This window comes from Haematobia irritans, chromosome 5 (genome assembly GCF_050003625.1).
Source record: "Haematobia irritans isolate KBUSLIRL chromosome 5, ASM5000362v1, whole genome shotgun sequence".
Taxonomy (NCBI): domain Eukaryota; kingdom Metazoa; phylum Arthropoda; class Insecta; order Diptera; family Muscidae; genus Haematobia; species Haematobia irritans.
In genome coordinates this window covers 56,661,478-56,683,007 of record NC_134401.1, presented here as the reverse complement: position 1 = coordinate 56,683,007, position 21,530 = coordinate 56,661,478, and the positions used below count along the sequence as shown (strand labels likewise).

The 21,530-nt window shown below is 35.5% G+C and overlaps 1 protein-coding gene across 1 annotated transcript in view; it reads right to left on the bottom strand.

The window, feature by feature from the left end:
- Nucleotides 1–21,117, bottom strand: part of LOC142240373 (uncharacterized) — a 38,489-nt gene extending 17,372 nt beyond the window's left edge. Inside the window, exons 1-6 of the mRNA XM_075312082.1 lie at nucleotides 21,032–21,117; nucleotides 20,700–20,965; nucleotides 20,245–20,624; nucleotides 13,300–14,510; nucleotides 7,239–8,729; nucleotides 6,620–7,187 (exon numbers count right to left, since the gene is read on the bottom strand). Coding sequence (XP_075168197.1) covers nucleotides 6,620–7,187; nucleotides 7,239–8,729; nucleotides 13,300–14,510; nucleotides 20,245–20,624; nucleotides 20,700–20,965; nucleotides 21,032–21,048 — 3,933 coding nt within the window. The 5' untranslated portion in view covers nucleotides 21,049–21,117. The remainder of the gene's footprint in view (nucleotides 1–6,619; nucleotides 7,188–7,238; nucleotides 8,730–13,299; nucleotides 14,511–20,244; nucleotides 20,625–20,699; nucleotides 20,966–21,031) is intronic.
- Between the last annotated feature and the right edge of the window lie 413 nt (nucleotides 21,118–21,530).

Sequence of the window (21,530 nt, the reverse complement as noted above, 5' to 3'; positions counted from 1 at the left end):
TTTGATCCGATCCAAATTCAATAGTGTTCGCCCTTGTGTTGAAAAAGCGCCATATAATAACTTTCAGCAAAATAGGTTTATAATTGCGATCGGAATCCAGCGAACAACAAATACATGGACAGACGGATGGACACTAAGGGCTACACGCAAAGAAAAAAAACGTTTGGAAAACGTGTACCGAAAACGTTTTTCTTTTGTTAGAGTTTTTTGAATTGCTTCGAAAATTTTAAACTTTTATCACCAAAAAAATTCGTTTGTTAAAAAATTATTATTTTTTCAATAAAAAAAGTTATTTTTGAAACCACAACACAGTCCATTTCGTTTATATCAAACACTGTTCTTTTCTGACTTTAGGTCTTTAATAAGACACATTTTACAGTTCAAAATTTAATATAGGACAATGTAATGTTCAACATTTTTTCGGAATCTTCCGAACATATCTGGAATATATGTAAAATAAAAAAAAAAACAAAAAAAAAACTTTGGTCGAAGCAGGGATCGAACCCACGACCCTTGGCATGAAAGTCAGACGTAGCAACCACTGCTCCACGGTGCCAAACTAAATGTTTGTTTCTGTTAAATAAACTTTGTTTATTCGGTTCGTGGGCGCCGCAAGCTATGCTATATAAATATAACTTATATGGATAATTATCTATTGATGGCCATAACAGGTACATAGCTCAGTGGGTAGTGTGTTGGCTTACAAAGTGCATGGTCCACGGTTCGATTCTCCGTCCAGGCGAAAGGTAAAAAAAATTTTAAAAATTTATAAAATCGTATAATTTCTTCTACATTGTTGGTATTACAGGAAAAGGTGTTAAGAACTAAAAAACCTCGTGGATGTGAGAAAGATGTGAGGGAAAATGCAATTAGCAAGAAAACAATTTTTTTGAGTTAGTCTTTATGAAATTGTTTTTACATCCTGGAAAAAAATAAACGTTTATCACAAAAAGTATATACTTTTCTTCCAAATACACTTCACAGATAAAAATAAATTTGAGAACCAATAACTTTTGTTGGAAAACCAATAACAAAATTTGTTAATTTTCCTGCAACAAATTAATTTGTACTTTTAATAACCATTATTACAAAAAAGTTGTTAGCAATCGTTATCATCAGAAGGCAACAAATATTTTGTGTTCTCAATGACATAATTTGTAAGTAATTTGTTGAGCATCCAACAGTACAAAATATTTGTCGTTGAACGTTACGTTTAATACTCAACAAATATTTTTGAATTTGAACGAAAAAATTTGTATGTGGTTTGTTGGAGTCTATCAATGCCCTGTAACAAATTTATTGGTGTATTGACAAAAAATTAAATTGAAATTGACAGAATTATTGCACCAAAATTGCAAAATTGCCGGAACGATTTTGGAGATATTTTGTTAAGTACACACAGAGGAGGAATATGACCAAAATGATACTTTTGGACGGGGAACATGTAACATTTTTGTGTCGAAAATCCTATACTCAGTTTTGTAAATGTATGACGATTTTAAATTTGAGTAGTCCAGGGTCTAGCAAGCATTTTGACAACTTTTTGCCCAGTGATATATATTCTACACTGGTAGAAAAAGTTTCGTTATATTAATGAAATGTGTCATTAAAATTGAGCCAATGAAACAAATTCATTAATATAACGAAATTTTTCGTTATTATAACGAATTTTCTGTTAGTCAACGAAACGTTTCGTAGTACTAACGAACATTTTCATTGTCTTAATGAAAATGTTTCGTTGTATCAATGAAAAATTTTCGTTGGCTCAATTTTAATGAAATTTTCTCTGTGTGTAGTTAACTACAATTGTAATAACCCTAATCCCGATATTAATATGGTTTTATTAATTATCTCATACAACAAACACATTTAAGAAACTACCAAATTTAAAAAATATAAATTTTTCACAAACATTTATAAATGCTTTTCTGTATTCTCTGATGAATGAGCTCTTTGCTTGCTATCATACACGTGCATGTGCGCATACTCATTTTGTTCTAACGGTATTCTTCGCATACTTCTTTTAGCTTTCGTACATGTTCTCAGCGATGTGCGCGTAACCAGTCTTGTATTTTTGTTTTTGTTTTCATATCGATAGCAGTCAACTATTTTCGCAACAAAACAATTTGTTGAAAATTCAGAATATTTCTATTATTTCCTCTGTCAACCATCTACAAACACATTTCAACAACAAATGCCTTATATTCAATAGACAAATTTGTTGAGCATCAGCAGATTTTACATACAAATAAAGTTGTTAATATTTATTTGCAGTTATTTTTTTGTGTGTTCCTTATAGCGAAAAGCAAATGAGAAACGAACTTTGTTTGTCTAAAATTTCGTTTGGGAGGAATGAATTATTTCTTTGCGTGTAGATAGACTCACGAGTTGATTCTGAGTCGATCGGTATATATTGTATGGGGACAAAAATCAATATTTCTGGTAGGGACATTGTTTGGAAGATCAAAGTTATTATACCCTGACCACTATTTGGTTTAGGGTATAAAAATAAAGTGTGTTATTTTGTTGTATTATATATCAACCACCCTGTAGTATAAAGACAAACTGTTTCTAACAGGTTGGCTAATAAGTCACCGGTCTAACAAAGAAAAACACATTTTTTTGTCAAAATTCGTTTTTATTATTCAACATAGTTCCCTTCGAGAGCGATACAACGATTATAACGACCTTCCAATTTTTTGATACCATTTTGGTAGTATTCCATCGGTTTTACCTCAAAATAGGCCTCAGTTTCGGCGATCACCTCTTCATTGCAGCCAATTTTTTTCCCTGCGAGCATCCTTTTGAGGTCTGAGAACAAGAAAATGTCACTGGGGGCCAGATCAGTAGAATACGGTGGGTGGGGAAGCAATTCGAAGCCCAATTCATGAACTTTTGCCATCGTTCTCAATGACTTGTGGCACGGTGCATTGTCTTGGTGGAACAACACTTTTTCTTCTTCATATGGGGCCGTTTTGCCGCGATTTCGACATTCAAACCCTCCAATAACGTCATATAATAGTCACTGTTGATGGTTTTTCCCTTCTCAAGATAATCGATAAAAATTATTCCATGCGCATCCCAAAAAACAGAGGCCATTACTCTGCCAGCGGACTTTTGAGTCTTTCCACCTTTCGGAGACGGTTCACCGGTCGCTGTCCACTCAGCCGACTGTCAATTGGACTCAGGAGTGTACACGCAAAGAAAAAAAAAACGTTTGGAAAACGTGTACCAAAAACGTTTTTCTTTTGTTAGTTTTTTGAATTGCTTCGAAAAGTATACACATTTATCACCAAAAAAATTCGTTTGTTACAAAATTTTTATTTTTTCAATAAAAAAAGATATTTTTGAACCAACAACACAGTCCATTTCGTTTATATCAAACACTGTTCTTTTCTGACTTTAGGTCTTTAATAAGACACATTTTACAGTTCATAGTAAAAATTTAATATAGTAGATTGTAATGTTGAACATTTTTTCGGAATCTTCCGACCATATCTGGAATATATGAATATAAAACAAAAACAAAACATTGATCGAACCAGGGATCGAACCCACGACCCTTGGCACGCAAGTCGGACGTAGCAACCACTGCTCCACGGTGCCCAACTAAATGTATTTTTCTGTTAAATAAACTTTGTTTAATCGGCTCGTGGGCGCCGCAAGCTATGCTATATAAATATAACTTATATGGATAATTTGCTATTGATGACAATAACGGCTACATAGCTCAGTGGATAGTGTGTTGGCTTACAAATTGCATGGTCCGCGGTTCGATTCTCCGTCCAGGCGAAAGGTAAAAAAAATTTAAAAATTTATAAAATCGTATAATTTCTTCTACATTGTTTGTATTACAGAAAAAGGTGCTAAGAACTAAAAAACTTCGTGGAAGTGAGAAAGATGTGAGGGAAAATGCAATTAGCCAGAAAAAATTTTTTTTTGAGTTAGTCTTTATGAAATTGTTTTTACATCCTGGAAAAGAATAAACGTTTATCACAAAAAGTATATACTTTTCTTCCAAATACACTTCCTTTCAACGAAAAGCAAATGAGAAGCGAACTTTGTTTGTCTAAAATTTCGTTTGGGAGGAAAGAATTATTTTTTTGCGTGTAGTGATGGAGCCATGTTTCATCCATTGTCACATATCGACGGAAAAACTCGGGTGTATGACGAATTAACCGTTACACACACCGGTCAGAATCATTAAGACGTTGTTGTTTTGCGTCAAATGTGAGCTCGCGCGGCACCCATTTTGCACAGAGCTTCCGCATATCCAAATATTGATGAATGATATGACCAACACGTTCCTTTGATATCTTCAACTTCATTTTACGGTCATTCAAAATCATTTTGTGGATTTTTTTGATGTTTTCGTCGGTAACCACCTCTTTCGTGCGTCCACTGCGTTCACCGTCCTCCGTGCTCATTTCACCACGCTTGAATTTTGCATACCAATCAATTATTGCTTCCACCGTATTTTTCCCCTTCAGAAAACAGTATTTTATCAAAACACGAAATTCCTTTTTTCGATTTTTTTATACCCTCCACCATAGGATGGTAGATCGATGTATTCCATTTGTAACAAATCGAAATATTGCTCGAAGACCTCATAAAATATATATTCTGGGTCGTGGTGAAATTCTGAGTCGATCTGAGCATGTCCGTCCGTCTGTTGAAGTCACGCTAACTTCCGAACGAAACAAGCTATCGACTTGAAACTTGGCACAAGTAGTTGTTATTGATGTAGGTCGGATGGTATTGCAAATGGGCCATATCGGTCCACTTTTACGTATAGCCCCCATATAAACGAACCCCTAAATTTGGCTTGCGAAGCCTCTAAGAGAAGCAAATTTCATCCGATCCGGCTGAAATTTGGTACATGGTGTTAGCATATGGTCTCTAATAACCATGGAAAAATTGGTCCACATCGGTCCATAATTATATATAGCCCCCATATAAACCGATCCCCCGATTTGGCTTGCAAGGCCTCTAAGAGAAGCAAATTTCATCCGATCTGACTGAAATTTGGTACATGGTGTTAGTATATGGTCTCTAATAACCATGCAAAAATTGGTCCACATTGGTCCATAATTATATATAGCCCCCATATAAACCGATCCCCAGATTTGACCTACAGACCCCGTTGGAAGAGCAAAATTCTTCCCATTCGGTTGAAATTTGGTACGTGATATTAGTACATGGTATCCAACAACCATGCAGGAATTGGTTGCTATCAGTCCATAATTATATATAGTTCCCATATAAACCTATCCCCAAATTTGACCTCCGGTGCCTTTTGGAGAAGCAAAATTCATCCGATCTTCTTGAAATTTGGTACATGATGATAGTATATGATATTTAGCAACCATGCCAAAAATGGTCCATATCAGTCCATAATCATATATAGCCCCATATAAACCGATCCCGAGATTTGGTTTTGGAGCCTCTTGGAGGAGCCAATGTACCAAGCCAAATCATCCGAGTGAGTTGAAATTTGGTACATTGTGCTAGTATATGGTCGTTAACAACCATGTATAACTAGGTACATATCGGTCTATTGTTATATATATCCCTCAGATAAATCGATTTCCAATCACACAAAAATTGGTCCATGTCAAGTTCATAATTGTATATAGCTCCCATATAAGCGACCCCCATATTTCAATTCTGGCTCTCTACGTACCGTGCAAAAAGTCCATATCGATTCGTAATTATTTGTAGACTTAACTATATTATTTGTACACTTAAGATGTTTTAAGACACCACAACCCAAGTAATTCGATTGTGGATGACAGTCTTTCGTAGAAGTTTCTACGCAATCCGTGGTGGAGGGTACATAAGATTCGGCCTGGCCGAACTTACGGCCGTATATACTTGTTTCACAATAACAAAAGTTGATTCACAAAAGACGCTCTATCTCACAAACTAATTGACTTACAGACGTCAAATTTTGACACGAATCATTTGAAGGTTGGTACTATATAAAAATAATGCATTTAATATTAGCGACGCCATCTATGTGTCAGACCGGCGACTTATCAGCCAACCTGTTAGATATTACTACAATTTTCATACGAACTTATTGGACATGAATATTTAGGAGTTGGTATTATTAAGTTATTGAAAAGGAAATGACTAACCACATGATTCATCGCTTACTAATTCGAATTTCCATAGCCTTTCGCATTGATCTGGCGGTGCGAGATGATTCATTTTATGTCTTATAAGCTAAGTTCTTACGGAAATTATATACAAGCATTATTCTTTCCAAATTGAACCATTTCTTAAAAGATTGATCTCGCCCAAAAAAGGGAATTAAATCGTGCGATTATTTTTTACAACTTTCGGCGTGGATTAACTCAACAACAGTGCATCAAGTTTTGCCGATGAAGCTCCACCTAGGAGCAGTAGAGAACTTCTGCCAAATAATGAAATATTTTGTACCTGTGACAAGCATGTCAATGAAAAACTTTATTCGTTCAATGTTAAGGGCAGTAGAATCTCTTCTACTTCGCTCTGATGGCGACTTCCATAGAATACTATTATGATAAGTATCTTATAAGTCGCTTCGATTAGTAATGTATAGTCTAGAGGCAAACTACTATCAGCATCTACTTACATATTCTTCCTGTGCCTCTTGCAGTTGACAAAAAGCATCCAACTTTGTATTTTTCAAGTTTAGCAATTCTTTGTTAAAATAATTCATGCCAGATATGGAGTCGGCTAATTGCAGATTTGCAGCTTTTATTTTTAACTCCATTTCCACCTTTTGACGTCTCATCTTTGTCAATTGTTCCCAGTAACGAGGATCTAAAGCATTGGGCATACTCGATGGTTCATCGAGAGCATTTAAAGCTTCCAAATATTCGGTAACATCTTTTGGCAATGGGAAAGGATACTTGGGCACTGCTTTACTGTTGACTCTTGTTGATAATTCCTTGCATATCAAAGTTGAATTTAGAATTTTCGGAGACAATTTTGGCCGTTTTTTAAAAGTCTTGTTCATCTCCGCACCCAAATGCTGGGGAATTGTATTCAGAAATTGTGTTTTGAATTGTTTCTCAATAATACGATCACGCTGAGTGAAATTTTCACTCTTGGAGCGTAAATCTTCCACAGCTTTATTCCAAAAATCAGCAAGTTTTGTGTAGCGGCTAATATACTCACCGATCTTATCTATATTAGCTCTGGAAATTAGGTGTATAAGCAGATAGTACTCTGAACTAAGTTGTCCTTACCTTAACATTGATATCCTTTTCAGCCATTGTAATTTTTTAAAATACATTATCTTGATATTGAGATTCCTTAGACGGACATGTTTTATGGAGAAGTCATATTTCAATTTTGTGATCACCATTTGTGTTACTTGTTCGTTGAGTTTGAGAATGTAATTAGATTTCATCTTCTGCACTTTGTCATCATTGTCGCTAAGAATTTTCAAATATTTTTTACGATCTTCAGTTAAAATTCGAACTCTTTCCTCATAGTCACGTAATGCTTTCTGATCTTCGAGAGTATATTCGGTGGGGTCTTTCTTAAGCATGAATTCGGGTATAGGAATTTCCTTTTTGATTTCCTCCTCCCAAAGTTTTTCCAGAACTCCATCCATCATAATCACCAAGGCACGATCCCAAAACTCCAAGGACCATAAGAGTAGACGTCCATGTTTCACCGAAGTTATTTCGGTTTTCTTTTTTCTTCGATTGACTGCCTTAATTTCGGAATCATCCACCTCCATTATGCGTTGTATGAATTCATCATTATGCCATTGAGGTACTGATAATTCAGGTGGTTTGAATTGATCCATCTTGAGAAGACGCAAGACACAATTCATATTCTCATAGATCTTGTGGAGGGTAGAGTTGGTTCCCAGTATAGCATCCATTAGTTCGAATTTGATTTTACGAATTTCTTCGAATTTTTTATTAAACTCCTCCTTGAGACGATCGGTTAGATGTATACGAATCTTGGCGTCATGATTGTACATTTGATTCGCCGTTACATTGTCGATGTCTTGTAAGGCCAACTCATCGGATATTATGTGGTCATAGGCTGCACCCTGGATCTCCATATATATTCGCCTTTTGGGTATAACTCTTTCCACACTCCCAGTTTCCTCTGCAATTTGTTCATCATCTCGATCTTCCACATCGATATTTTCCATATCATAAAAACGATAGAGATCATAGAGATTTGCAAAGCTATCATTTTCCTTACGACGACCATAATTCTGAAATGAAAAGTTTGAAAATATTGCTCGAACCTTAAATGTTATACTAATAGAATTGGCCATTATCAAGTTTCGAATCCAATCACGTATGCGAGATTGGTCCTCAATAGCGCGTTCCAAAGACTTCTTTTCTATTTCACACAACTTTTTTGACTCATCCATTAATTTTTGTAGCCAATCATGATTTAGACAGAATTTCCTATAGATTCCATGAGTTTTTCCCGTAACCGAAATGTCATAGTCAATAAGTGAAGTAACTTCTTTAGCCAATTCTTTAACTTTATGTAGAAGATCATCTCTTGCTTGAATTTCTTCGGGGCTATGTTCCACAATGATATCGGTACGTATAGATTCCAGAGTCTTTGTGGTGACATCCTTAGCTTTTACACTTATGTCATCCGAATGTAGGAAAGAGTTTTCCAGTATGGATTCAGAATCGCCATTAGCAATTATTTTCAAAACTTTAATACCACCTGTTGAATTCAAATAGACAAGATATCTGGAAAGGAAGAAATGCATACATAAGATCTGGATAAATGTAGGGGTTGGTAATTTGATACAGAGGTTGAATTTTCTGCAATTTTGGGAAGTTATGGATTATTTTATACTAGCTATAGACCATACGGGATAAAGAATAAAGTTATTGTCGATTTCCCAAGCCTCTAGTGACAGACACATATAATATTTGAATATTGAATTTGTAGTAGTCTATTATTAAGTTGAGAAACACAGAGATAATCTTCCACTTATTTTAAGTACAATATCAAATCCATACGACATTCAAAATTGTAACGATTGTTACACAGATAGTTAAAATACTGCGAAGAAGAATTTCGCTTTCCGGACATAGTCGAAGCACAAAGCATTATACCATACAGTGGTGGACCTTATTCAATTGTCGGTCTACCCCTTTGTTACGCCGGTGATGTTATAATACTTCTGCAGTCCTGAGGCTCCTGGGTAAGACCTAGGAGCCTGAACGGAGAAGACAGAATTATGCCTATTCACCAGAGGGACTAAAATTGTCCGATCTATGGAACGTAGGAGTTTTTGGACAAGACAATATTCGTACCTGTGTCTGGTAAAATAATGTAATTAGGATTAATTTTAGAGCGGTGAGCTCTAAATGGGGTCGGTCCAAAGTTGATAGACTGAATATATGAGAGCGTCGATAGTTTGATGGACTGGAATGGAGATGAAGTTCTACGTAGAAATTGTACAACGGGTCCAAAGGAGATTTTTTCTTGGCATAACTGGGGCAATGAAGACCACGTTAACCAGACTCTTGGGGACAATACTGGACTTAAGAACTATAGAGTTCCGATCAAAAGCGTAGCCGCTATGGCTGCGATGAGATTGAAGATTTTAGAAGAATGAACGGAAACACGACGAACCATTAAAGGATAATAGGAAGAGTGTGGATGAAATGGCGGATGCTAAAACAATCCACGATCGTATACATGACGTCGCCATAGCTACCGAGTGCGACATTCTGACGCCATTAAGTTGGTCGCGGGAGGATAGGACCCCAGAACAGATATCACAAGTAAATAACTGCTACACCGATGGATCGAAGATGGGTGAGAGGTCGGGACTGGGCGTATATGTGGAGGACCGACATCTTATCCAATACCTGAATACAAAAAAAAAATCAAGCGGAAATAGGTGCCATAGCGAAACGTGTCGATAGTCTCGTGGACATCAATGGAGAGGAAGTACAACATAGCACATGTAACAACGGGTCCAACTGACATGTTGTGTAGGCATAACTGGGACAATGGAGACCACGTCAACCAAAGCCTTGGAGACGATAGTGGATTTGAGACCTACGGGACGGGAATACAAAACATGATTAACCATCAAAGGATAATAGGGGCGGTGGTTAAAATTGCGGAAACCGCAACACCTGAGTTAGCAGCCGAGTGTGACATTCTGACGCCAGTAAGATGGACCTTGGAGGATGGGACCCAAGATCAGTTAGCAGAGGGAAATAACTGCTAGATCGATGGATCGAACATGGGTAAGAAGACGGGACTGGGCGTGTATGTGGAGGACCCAGACACCGAGATCCTATCCAATTACCGGACCACACCACAATCTTCCAGGCAGAAATGCCTGCCGCAACAGAATTTGTTATATGGCTAGGAAATAACACGAGACCACAAAACCTAAGCATGCCGGAGGGCAATGAAAGCAATAGTTGTATCGCGAGCCGTATTGGAATACAAAAGCGTGATCCACGAATACTCGAAATATGGTAAGAAACGCATGAGTGCTGATACATGCCAGAATAAGAGGAAACGCAAAGGCAAATGAACTGGTGATAAGAGCTTAGATACATAAGGAGGAGAACTTAGAGAACGCCATAGAGGCAACGCGAGCAGATTTGGAGAGTCGTATGTAGAGATGTGGACCAATGCAACGGTCGGAAGGACGACGTAAATACTGTAGGGTGTCCCAGATAAGAAAGGGACTGGAGAACTACTCAAGGAGAGTAGGACGACTGTCAGGAGGACCGTGGGAATAATGTCCGGGAACCTAGAATTGAGAACATATCTGTGACGAATAGGAGCACCAGAGGATGATGCATGTAGGGAATGTTTTACGTACGATCAGACCTTGGAACACTACGTTTGTCACTACATTGACTTTAGTAGGCAAAGAGTTAACCATATCGGTGAAGAGAAGAAGAATGGACCTGACTCAGCGTGGAAACAGGGACTGGAAACACATTAGGGAATCGTTAGAGTTATAGGGATTGTGGAATAAAAGAAGGGTACGATGGAAAGAAGAAGTTATATTATAGTGCACAACAATCCGAATACTGGATTTGGTGTATGGGAGTCGACATGAGTCAGGGTACCAGATTTTCGAAGGGAGAAATCTTTGAAACATAGTGAAGAAAAAACAAGTAAGGAAAGTCTAAAGTCGGGCGGGCCGACTATATTATACCCTGCACCACTTTGTAGATCTAAATTTTCGATACCATATCACATCCGTCAAATGTGTTGGGGCTATATATAAAGGTTTGTCCCAAATACATACATTTAAATATCACTCGATCTGGACAGAATTTGATAGACTTCTACAAAATCTATAGACTCAAAATTTAAGTCGGCTAATGCACTAGGGTGGAACACAATGTTAGTAAAAAAATATGCGAAACATTTAAATCTGGAGCAATTTTAAGAAAACTTCGCAAAAGTTCATTTATGATTTATCGCTCGATATATATGCATTAGAAGTTTAGGAAAATTAGAGTCATTTTTACAACTTTTCGACTAAGCAGAGGCGATTTTACAAGGAAAATGTTGGTATTTTGACCATTTTTGTCGAAATCAGAAAAACATATATATGGGAGCTATATCTAAATCTGAACCGATTTCAACCAAATTTGGCACGCATAGCTACAATGCTAATTCTACTCCCTGTGTAAAATTTCAACTAAATCGGAGTTAAAATTTGGCCTCTACGGTCATATGAGTGTAAATCGGGCGAAAGCTATATATGGGAGATATATCTAAATCTGAACCGATTTCAACCAAATTTGGCACGCATAGCTACAATGCTAATTCTACTCCCTGTGCAAAATTTCAACTAAATCGGAGCAAAAAATTGGCCTCTGTGGTCATATGAGTGTAAATCGGGCGAAAGCTATATATGGGAGCTATATCTAAATCTGAACCGATTTCAACCACATTTGGCACGCATAGCTACAATGCTAATTATACTCCCTGTGCAAAATTTCAACTAAATCGGAACAAAAAATTGGCCTCTGTGGTCATTTGAGTGTAAATCGGGCGAAAGCTATATATGGGAGCTATATCTAAATCTGAACCGATTTCAACCAAATTTGACACGCATAGCTACAATGCTAATTCTACTCCCTGTGCAAAATTTCAACTAAATCGGAGAAAAAAATTGGCCTCTGTTGGCAAATGAGTGTAAATCGGGCGAAATCTATATATGGGAGCTATATCTAAATCTGAACCGATTTTGGATGTACGGAATTTGAGGAAGATCGGTTGATATACACGCCAATTATGACCAGATCGGTGAAAAATATATATGGCAGCTATATCTAAATCTGAACCGATTTTTTCCAAAATCAATAGGGATCGTCTTTGAGCCGAAACAGGACCCTATACCAAATTTTAGGACAATCGGAGTAAAACTGCGAGCTGTACTTTGCACACAAAAATACATTAACAGACAGACAGACGGACAGACAGACAGACAGACAGACAGACGGACATCGCTAAATCGACTCAGAACTTAATTCTAAGACGATCGGTATACTAAACGATGGGTCTCAGACTTTTCCTTCTTGGCGTTACATACAAATGCACCAACTTATTATACCCTGTACCACAGTAGTGGTGAAGGGTATAAAAATACCCCGCCTCATATAAGAAGTATGTGATCGGTATGAAGAAAGCAAGTGCTTGAATTATCTTTAAGAGGAAATAAAGCCGAAATGATGACAAGCGTATGATTGTATACAATATTGTTATTTGCTTTAAAAAAACATTTTTTTGTCATCAAGAGAAAACTACGTTTGTCTAAAATTTCGTTCCTCACAAATGTAAAGACTTTTTTCAGTGAATTACAGTGCGCACACGATACCTATTGATTAGCAAAAGTATGACCAAAGACTACTCAAAATGTGGTAGAATTCGCATTAGATGGGTGTTGCCGGAATAAGAGAAACCGTAAACGATAAGAGATAGGATACAGTTGGAATTGAACTTATAGAACACAAAGCCCACAGGGGCCACACGGTCCGAGTTGCATGAATAGCTACTGGGGATACCTAAAGCGATGAAATTACTCTGAGTTCCTCCTTTCTGTAAACTAAAATAACTCTTTCCCCTGAAACCAATTTTTAGACCAACGAAGTGGTTCAATTTGGGAAGAAGAATTCTCGTATATTATTTTAGCATATAAGACCCAAAACGAATGCGTGGTTAATTCTAATAACATAAAAATAAATTCTTAAAACATTTATAATTATATTGTGGGATATCTGAGTAATGAATTTGTAAATAAAGAAGAACAGTTTTACTTACTTTTTATCGTAACATTCCATCACTTTAGTTACCACGCCTTGCTGATAGTTGATTTGCATCATTTCACTCACACCAAATTCTTTTTGGGATTTCTTGTGAGAACGATGATGAATAAATGTACCATATATGCCCCAAGTCAATAGATTTTTTGGACCAGAAATTCCACTAATATTGCACCAATGGTTCGTACGTATTGATGACAACAAAATCAGCTCATTTGTATCAATTTTAAGATGTAAAATATCTATAAGAGAATCCCCCAAGCGGACGGCGTAAAATTCCAAAATTTGCTTTTTTGAAATCACCATATCAGACACGGAACGATAATCATGTGGGAGTTCATAGTTGCTCTGGATTACTTGTTTCTTTTTGCGATTTATTGGGTATTCCCATAACTCATTGGCATAGGGTAACTTAAGATTCTCATCACGATTAATGAAAATACATGCTCGATTTTCTTCACCCAAGAAAAATTTACAAACATTTACTTCATCGGGTATTTGTTCTAAGAGAGCTAATTCGTAAAACTTATGATTGTTAAAATCAGCATGGACCAAATAGAAGCCATCATTTATGTTACGATAAAGCACCAAGTTATCCATCCATAGCAAGGAAACTATAAACGAAGCATTATCAGTTGCCACAATAGCCTCTACTTTAGGTTCCGCGGCATTTGTATAGCTAAGGAAATGTATCCTTCCTTCAGATGTTCCAACACCGACATAAGGATCTTTATTGTGGTGGCAAATTGCACTAGCTTGAGGTATTTCAACTTCTGAATATAAGCGATTGCAGTCCATTTCTAGTGCTCTTAGTTTACCATTCTTTGTTAGTTGCAGTAAACATTTTTCTTTGATTCCATTTGGAACCACAAAATCAATGGCATTTTGATGACACATATGCACCTCAGTTAATGAAGGATTATCCGTGGTTACATCCAATTGATAAAAATTGCCAATGACATCACTAGCAAATATATCTCCTCCAATATTGGAAACAATTTTCGAGATACCTCCTAGAGGTAACTGTTGGACCTGCCATTCTATTAGCCAAAAATTGTTCTTCTTTCGTAGGTAATAGATGACTTCTAAGCAACTAACCAGCAGTCCTTGTTTGTGACTGCAGAGTTTATGTTGCTTGGCAATTGCTTTGGAGTTTTCGAGGGTATTTAAAGACCATTGTGGTTTCAAGTAAAATTGAGCAATTTGTAACTGCAAAAAACGAGTATAAATAAACTTTGAATATAGATGTATATATGAGGTATATGGCGGATATGACCAGGGTGGTTGATATGCAATACAACAAAGTAAAGCGCTACAGTTATTTCTTTGTTTTTAATTTTATTGTTCAAAAGCAACAAATGTCGAAAATAACATCAAATGTCGGAATTAGTTTAGATTTGTTCGAATTGGCTACATTCGGCATGAGTTATGGTCTTCAAAGGGCCGTCAAAGTTATGACATGCTACACGAAAGTGGCTCTGCGATACTCAGGAGGCGAAATTAAATCTTGGGGGGTCGGTTTATATGAGAGCTATATATAACCATGGACCGATATGGACAATTTTGCACAATGGGTAGAGGGAATATAATAACGTCTCGTACTACATTTATACCGGATTTATATGGGGGCTATATGTAATTATAGATGGACCGATATGGACCAATTTTTGCATGGTTGTTAAATGGCATATACTAACATCGCGTACCAAATGTCAACCGGATCGGATGATGTTTGTTCATCCAATAGCATCCGAATGTCAAATCTGGGTATCGGTTTATATGGGGGCTATACCGAAAAGTAGTCCGATATTAGGTTAGGTGGCAGCCCGATGTATCAGGATCACTTAACAATAGAGCTCGTTGTGTTCGGATGACTTCAACCTACAGACAGAAAGAAATCGCTAGATGGACGCAGAATTTCACCACAACCTAGAATATATATGCTTTATGGGGTCTGAGACAAATAATTCGATTTGTTACAAATGGAATGACAAACTAAGTATACCCATAATCATATAGTGCTGGTTAATATAGAGATTAACGTACGGTTCATACTTTTCGGATGAAATTTTTACGAAGTAACATTGTAGGTGGTCGGTTTATATGGGAGTTATATATATGTAATTATGGACCGATATGGCCAATGGTTGTTAAATGGTGATATCATCGCGTATCAAATCCGGAGCGGATGGAATCCAAATCACGGTTGCCACCATTGGTAGAAATCTATCAAAAATGGTAGATTTATTCTGTTTGGTAGATTAATAGAATTCTTGATGTTTTGTTTGATTTTGCAAAAATTTTCCTCTCCAAATAAAAGGTACTTTATTTTTTATACAGGGTGGTTAAATTGTAAGGGCCGATGTTAAATGTGAACCACACCGCCAAGTTCTTTTCCGAATTTTATTTGACATTTCTCTATTTCAGACTTACTCAATTTGAACCATGGAGAGATAGTGGATGATCACTTTTCGAAGAAAATCATCATCAGTTATGAGGCACATTTTCACCTCAGTGGATTAATCAATAAACAGAATTGCCGTATTTGGGCGAATGAGAATCCAAGAGTGATTGTCGAAAAACCAATGCACTCACAAAGAGTGACTGTTTGGTGCGGTTTATGGGCTGGCGGCATCATAGGACCGTATTTTTTCCAAAATGAGGCCGGTCAGGCAGTTACTGTGAATGGCGTTCGCTATCGTGAGATGATAATTCTATGTCGATCGTCCATCTGTCGAAATCTCGCTAACTTCTGAAGGAAACAAGCTATTCACATCCCAGCAAAAAAAGCGTCGCCAAAAAAGTAATGGAAATATTCATTTTGGATCCGGAAGTGGTGCAAAATTGACGCAGAAGCGATGAATTTAAAATGGACTTGTCATAGGACGGAAGTCCTTCATTTCAACAGCCGTTGCACCGAATTTGCATCACTTCTTCAGGTGTGATCCGAATTCAATGTTGTGGATGTAAATTAAAAAATTCTGTGACATTTTGTCAAATAAATACTTTTTATAATTTTTTATAATTTTTATAAACGTTTGACATCAAATATTTTCAAAAATTCACAATTTTTCAGATAGGATTTAGCATTTTTTTCGACAAAATTTAAATGATTTGTACCATCTTATGAATTCTTACTCTGTTTTTAACCTATTTGAAACAAAAAAAGTTAAAATTATCCATTAACAAGTAAGTAAAGTAGAAAGTCGGGCGGGGCCGACTATATCATACCCTAAACCACCATTACAGAATTAGTAATCATAAGCATTTGTGGGGGTAACATATAGGTCTGGGAGATAAACCGCAGTTGCATATTTAAGAAAATTAAGGGGTACATGTCTATGGGTGCTTTGTGTCAATCTGACTATTGCTCATAGTCAATGTTGCCAAGGAAAATGTTCGGTTTACCCTACAAGGACAAAAAAAGTTCCCTATTTGCCCATACATTCACAAACAATTTTCCCTACAATATTTTTCGCTAAATTTAAAAAAATTTACAAAACAAAAATGGTTCTAAGTATTTTATTATCTTAAAACATGAATATGCAACGTATATAACTTAGAATATAAATTTGTATTACCGCCACGGTTGCCACAGTTGGTAGAATTCTACCCAAATTAGTAATCTTTTTTGTTAAATCTCTATAAAAATAAAATTTTGGAAAAAGTTTCTATAAACAAATTTTTGTGAGAAATTTTTCTATAGAAATAAAATTTTGACAATAAATTCTATAGAAATAAAATTTTGAGAAAAAATTCCACAGAAATAAAATTTTGAGAAAATTTTTTATAGAAATAATATTTTGAAAAAAAAAATCTATAGAAGTACAATTTTGACACAATGTTCTATAGAAAATGTTGACAAAATTCTCTACAGGAATAAAGTTTACCACACATTGTTAAAGATCAAGCCTTGCCGGCTTCTAATTTCCTCCTCTTACAAATTGTGTTGAGTGAAAATGTCCTACATTGTGGCCCTACGTCCCTACAAGACGCTAAATATTAGAAAACCCTACATATGGGAATTTTCCCTACTTCTAGCCACACTGGCTGTGTTGATATTGCGCCTACACCGAAAGAATTTTCTTCGTAAAGAGAACGAAAAATTTCGTTAAAAGTAAGAAATTTGTCATTGTTTTACAACCAAAGAAACTTTTCAGTAAAAGTACGAAATAATTCGTACTTTTTGCGAAGAAAAGTTCTTCCAAAATTTTCGTATTTTGTAAGAATAAATGAATACACTCAAGCTCATTATAAAAGACAATTTTATGTCGCGAACGGAAATTTTACAACTACAATGAAACTTCTTCGTTATTTCAAAGGAAATGTTTCGTACTTTTTATGAAGAAATTTTAACGCAGAATGTTTCGTAAAATATTCGTAAAAACTTCTTCACAAAATTCATGAAATTTGAAGAAAGTTTCGTTAAAAGTACGAACTTTTTACTAAGAAAAGTTAATGGAGAATATTTCGTAGAAGTTTCGTATATTCGTAAAATGTTCTTCGTAAAATTTACGAAAAAGAATGAAAATTTCGTTATTTTAATGAAGAATTCACGAAGAATAGTTAATGAAGAATTCTTCGTAAAATTAACGAAGAGAATTCTTTCGGTGTACGGAGTTAATATGCCCCTAATATTGAGCCCATTATTAAAAAAGATAAAATCGTTAAATTAGTGTGGGTAATAAATACAAATTTGTAAAAATCGAGCAATATTCTTATGTAAGAGCTACAAGTACGTATAAGTACGATCGGCTAGTACATCAAAATTTGAAATTTGAGTAACATTGGTTAATAAATAAGAGTACTATGGCCATATTTGGAAAAATCGAGCGATGAATATATATGGAAGCTATATCTAAATCTGAACCAATTTGCATAATATTTTGCGGGTTTGATTAATACCACAAAAGGTTACCTTGTGCAAGATTTGAATAAGATCAGTTAAGAAATGAGGCCTGTATGATCAAACATAAAGTTATTAGGGGCGAATTTTTCAAAATCGGGTGATACATATATGGGAGCTATATCTACATCTGAACCGATTTCGATGAAATTTTGCACATATAGTTAGTACTATAGAGGACTGGATCTAGCCAACTTTTAGTAAGATCGGTTAATAAATAAGGGTTCTATGGCCAAATTTGGGAAAATCGGGATATACATATATATGGTAGCTATATCTAAATCTGAACCGATTTCGATGATTTTTTGCACATATAGTTAGTGCTATAGAAGACTACATTTAGCCAAATTTGGGTAAGATCGGTTGATAAATAAAGGTTTTGTGCAAAATTTGGGAAAATCGGGCGATACATATATATGAGAGCTATATCTAGGTTAGATTAGGTTAGGTTAAAGTGGCAGCCCGATTAAATTTCAGGCTCACTTAGACTATTCAGTCCATTGTGATACCACATTTAACTAAAAGTACCTATTACATATGGGCACTTCTAGTCTTAACCACTGAACCTTCTCTATTATTTACTTTTGTGGAACCAACCAGATTGCTCCAAAAACATTAACAAACTGCTTAAGTTAACGTTTTCCAGGTCAGCCAGTAATCTAAAGCTATATGCTCCTAAAATTCCCTTACGCCTTACACAAAAAGCAGGACACTCACACAAGAGGTGTTTAAGAGAGAGAGAGCTATATCTAAATCTGAACCGATTTGGATGAAATTTTGCAGACTTGAAGGCAATGGAAAAGATTACCTTTTGCCAAATTTGGTGACGATCCGTTTGAAAAAAAGCGCAACGTAACCCCATTTGTCGAAATCGGGTGATACATATATATGGGAGCTATATCTAAATTTGATCCGATTTCGTTCGTCCTTGTGCCCAAAAACCTCCCTGTACCAAATTTCATCAAAATCGGTTAATAATTGCGACCGGAATCCTGTGAACAACAAATACATGGACAGACGGACGGACGGACACCAAGCGCTAAATCGACTCAGGAGGTGATTCTGAGTCGATCGGTATGTATTTTATGGGGTCTAAAATCAATATTTCTGGTAGGCACATTTTTTGGCCGATCAAACTTATTATACCCTGACCACTATGTGGTTTAGGGTATAAAAAAATGTTAAAACCAAGTTATAAAAAATTGAATTAAAAGAACTTCCTGGGTAGTTAAAATAAAGAACATCATTGGGAGTGCATCTTCTGGAAGTGCTTTTAAAGTTGTGCCTTTGGAATAACTACCAAATTTTTTTGCTGGGAATATATACAATTGAAATAACCAATTGATCAAGAGTATATACACATACTTTATATACACGGAAAAAAATTTCACGAAAACTTTTCCAATTAAAATCTTAATTGAGTTTTAAAAAATATTCAATTAAAAATTTAATTGATTCAACAAATTTTTTAATTGAATCAAAAATCAATCACACAAATTAATAGTATCAATTAATTTTTTAATTGGAGCAATTAATTTTCTAATTGACTGTCAATTAATTTTTTAATTGATACTATCATTTCTTTGATTGAAGACATTTCAATTAAAAAATTAATTGGATCAATTAATTTCGTGATTGAGTCAGAAAAAAATTTTTTTGTGTGTAGTCGGAAATAGATATTTCAATGTGTTACAAATGGATTGGAAAATTTGTTATATCTCCATCACCATTCTATGGTGGTGGGTATAACAGTCGAATGCTACATTCTAAAGTCAGCATTTCTATTTCTCCGCGTTGAAATTCAATTAATTCACATCAATAGATAAGTTTTGGCCAAAATCTTAAATTGTTTAAATGACTTCGACAAATGTTATCAGTGGGTTATAGCAAAATGCATCAAAATTCGATTAGTCAAACTTGAATATTTTTAAAAATCGCCTTCAGATTTTTTTACAGAAAATTCGATTGGACAACTATTGGTTTATCATTTCTTTTTTTGACGAACAGAGTATTATTGAATTTATTGTGCATACTCACAATTGATACAACCCCAAAATTATCCACAAGATACAAATTATTATCCTCGCCAAAGCACATAGACTGGGCATTACACAAATTATGCTCATTTGTCAAGGTTATCCTAGAGATTTCATGTAAGTCCACATCAGTTGCGGTGTAGCAAACTTCCCATACCATCAGTTGCCGGTTCCATTCGGAAAATTGAACAATCTGTGGAACATGATGAAGGGAGCACTGTAAAGAGTTCTCTAAAGACTCCTTCATTGTGGGTCGTTGACATAGCAACTGGCCAGTACGAAAATTCCAAATACAAATGGTATAGTTGGGATAGCCAGATAAGGCCACCAGTAAATCATATTCGGTAAATCGTAAATCCACAAATTTTACAATGTCATTACCTATAAATTGGGGGGAAAAGTCAAATATTTATTCGATTTCTATCCTAATTGCAACTTAATCTGAAGATTACTTACATGAAAAAACAGCATAGTTTTTGAAGCTTGGATATTGAATGATGTGGATAGATGGCTTGAGTACGATTTCTGAGAAAGCCAAGAGACCTAAACGATTGTGGCCTGTTATGGCAGATATGCCAAGACCACTTTCGGGGCTTTCCGCTTTATAATAAGTCACGGACTTGGTTTTCAAATCACTAAAACACAAAAGGTTATCACACACCAAACATAAGGCCTCCGAACCTACATTAACCAAACTTCCAGCATTGGCAAAGGAAGTCCATCTATTATGATGACAGATTGAATTTTTTGATATTGGTTCACTAGATATTATTAAAATTTCTACTTACGAAGTTATTGTTGACATATTTGGAAAACAATTTTATTCTTTCTTAGCCAGTATAAAAAAGTTATTTGCCGTTTGTTTGACTTTCAAATGTTTTGATGTTTGTTATTTCACCTCTTTACGATTGCCATGGTGAAAATTGGAAATAAACATTTTTTGTACAGTAATAGCGAATAAGCATGGTACAATTATTTATAAGGTGGCCTCTTTAGAACAAAAATACACAGAAAAAAAAGTGTCTTGTAAATTTAAGGACCATTTTAACTTCCACATAGTTCAACAAATTTACTGTAATATAGTTCATTTTTCGTAACCACAACGAAAATTAACTTAGCTAAAGGAAAACTTATAAAAATTCAGTAAATGTTTTTTAGTTCACTAACTACGAAATGGGAAGGATTTTTCCTTAAATAAATTTCCAACACAGTAGTTAATGCATCGTTGATTCTATTATAAAAATACATGGGCAATATAAAAATCTTACTACGAAATGTGGACAATTT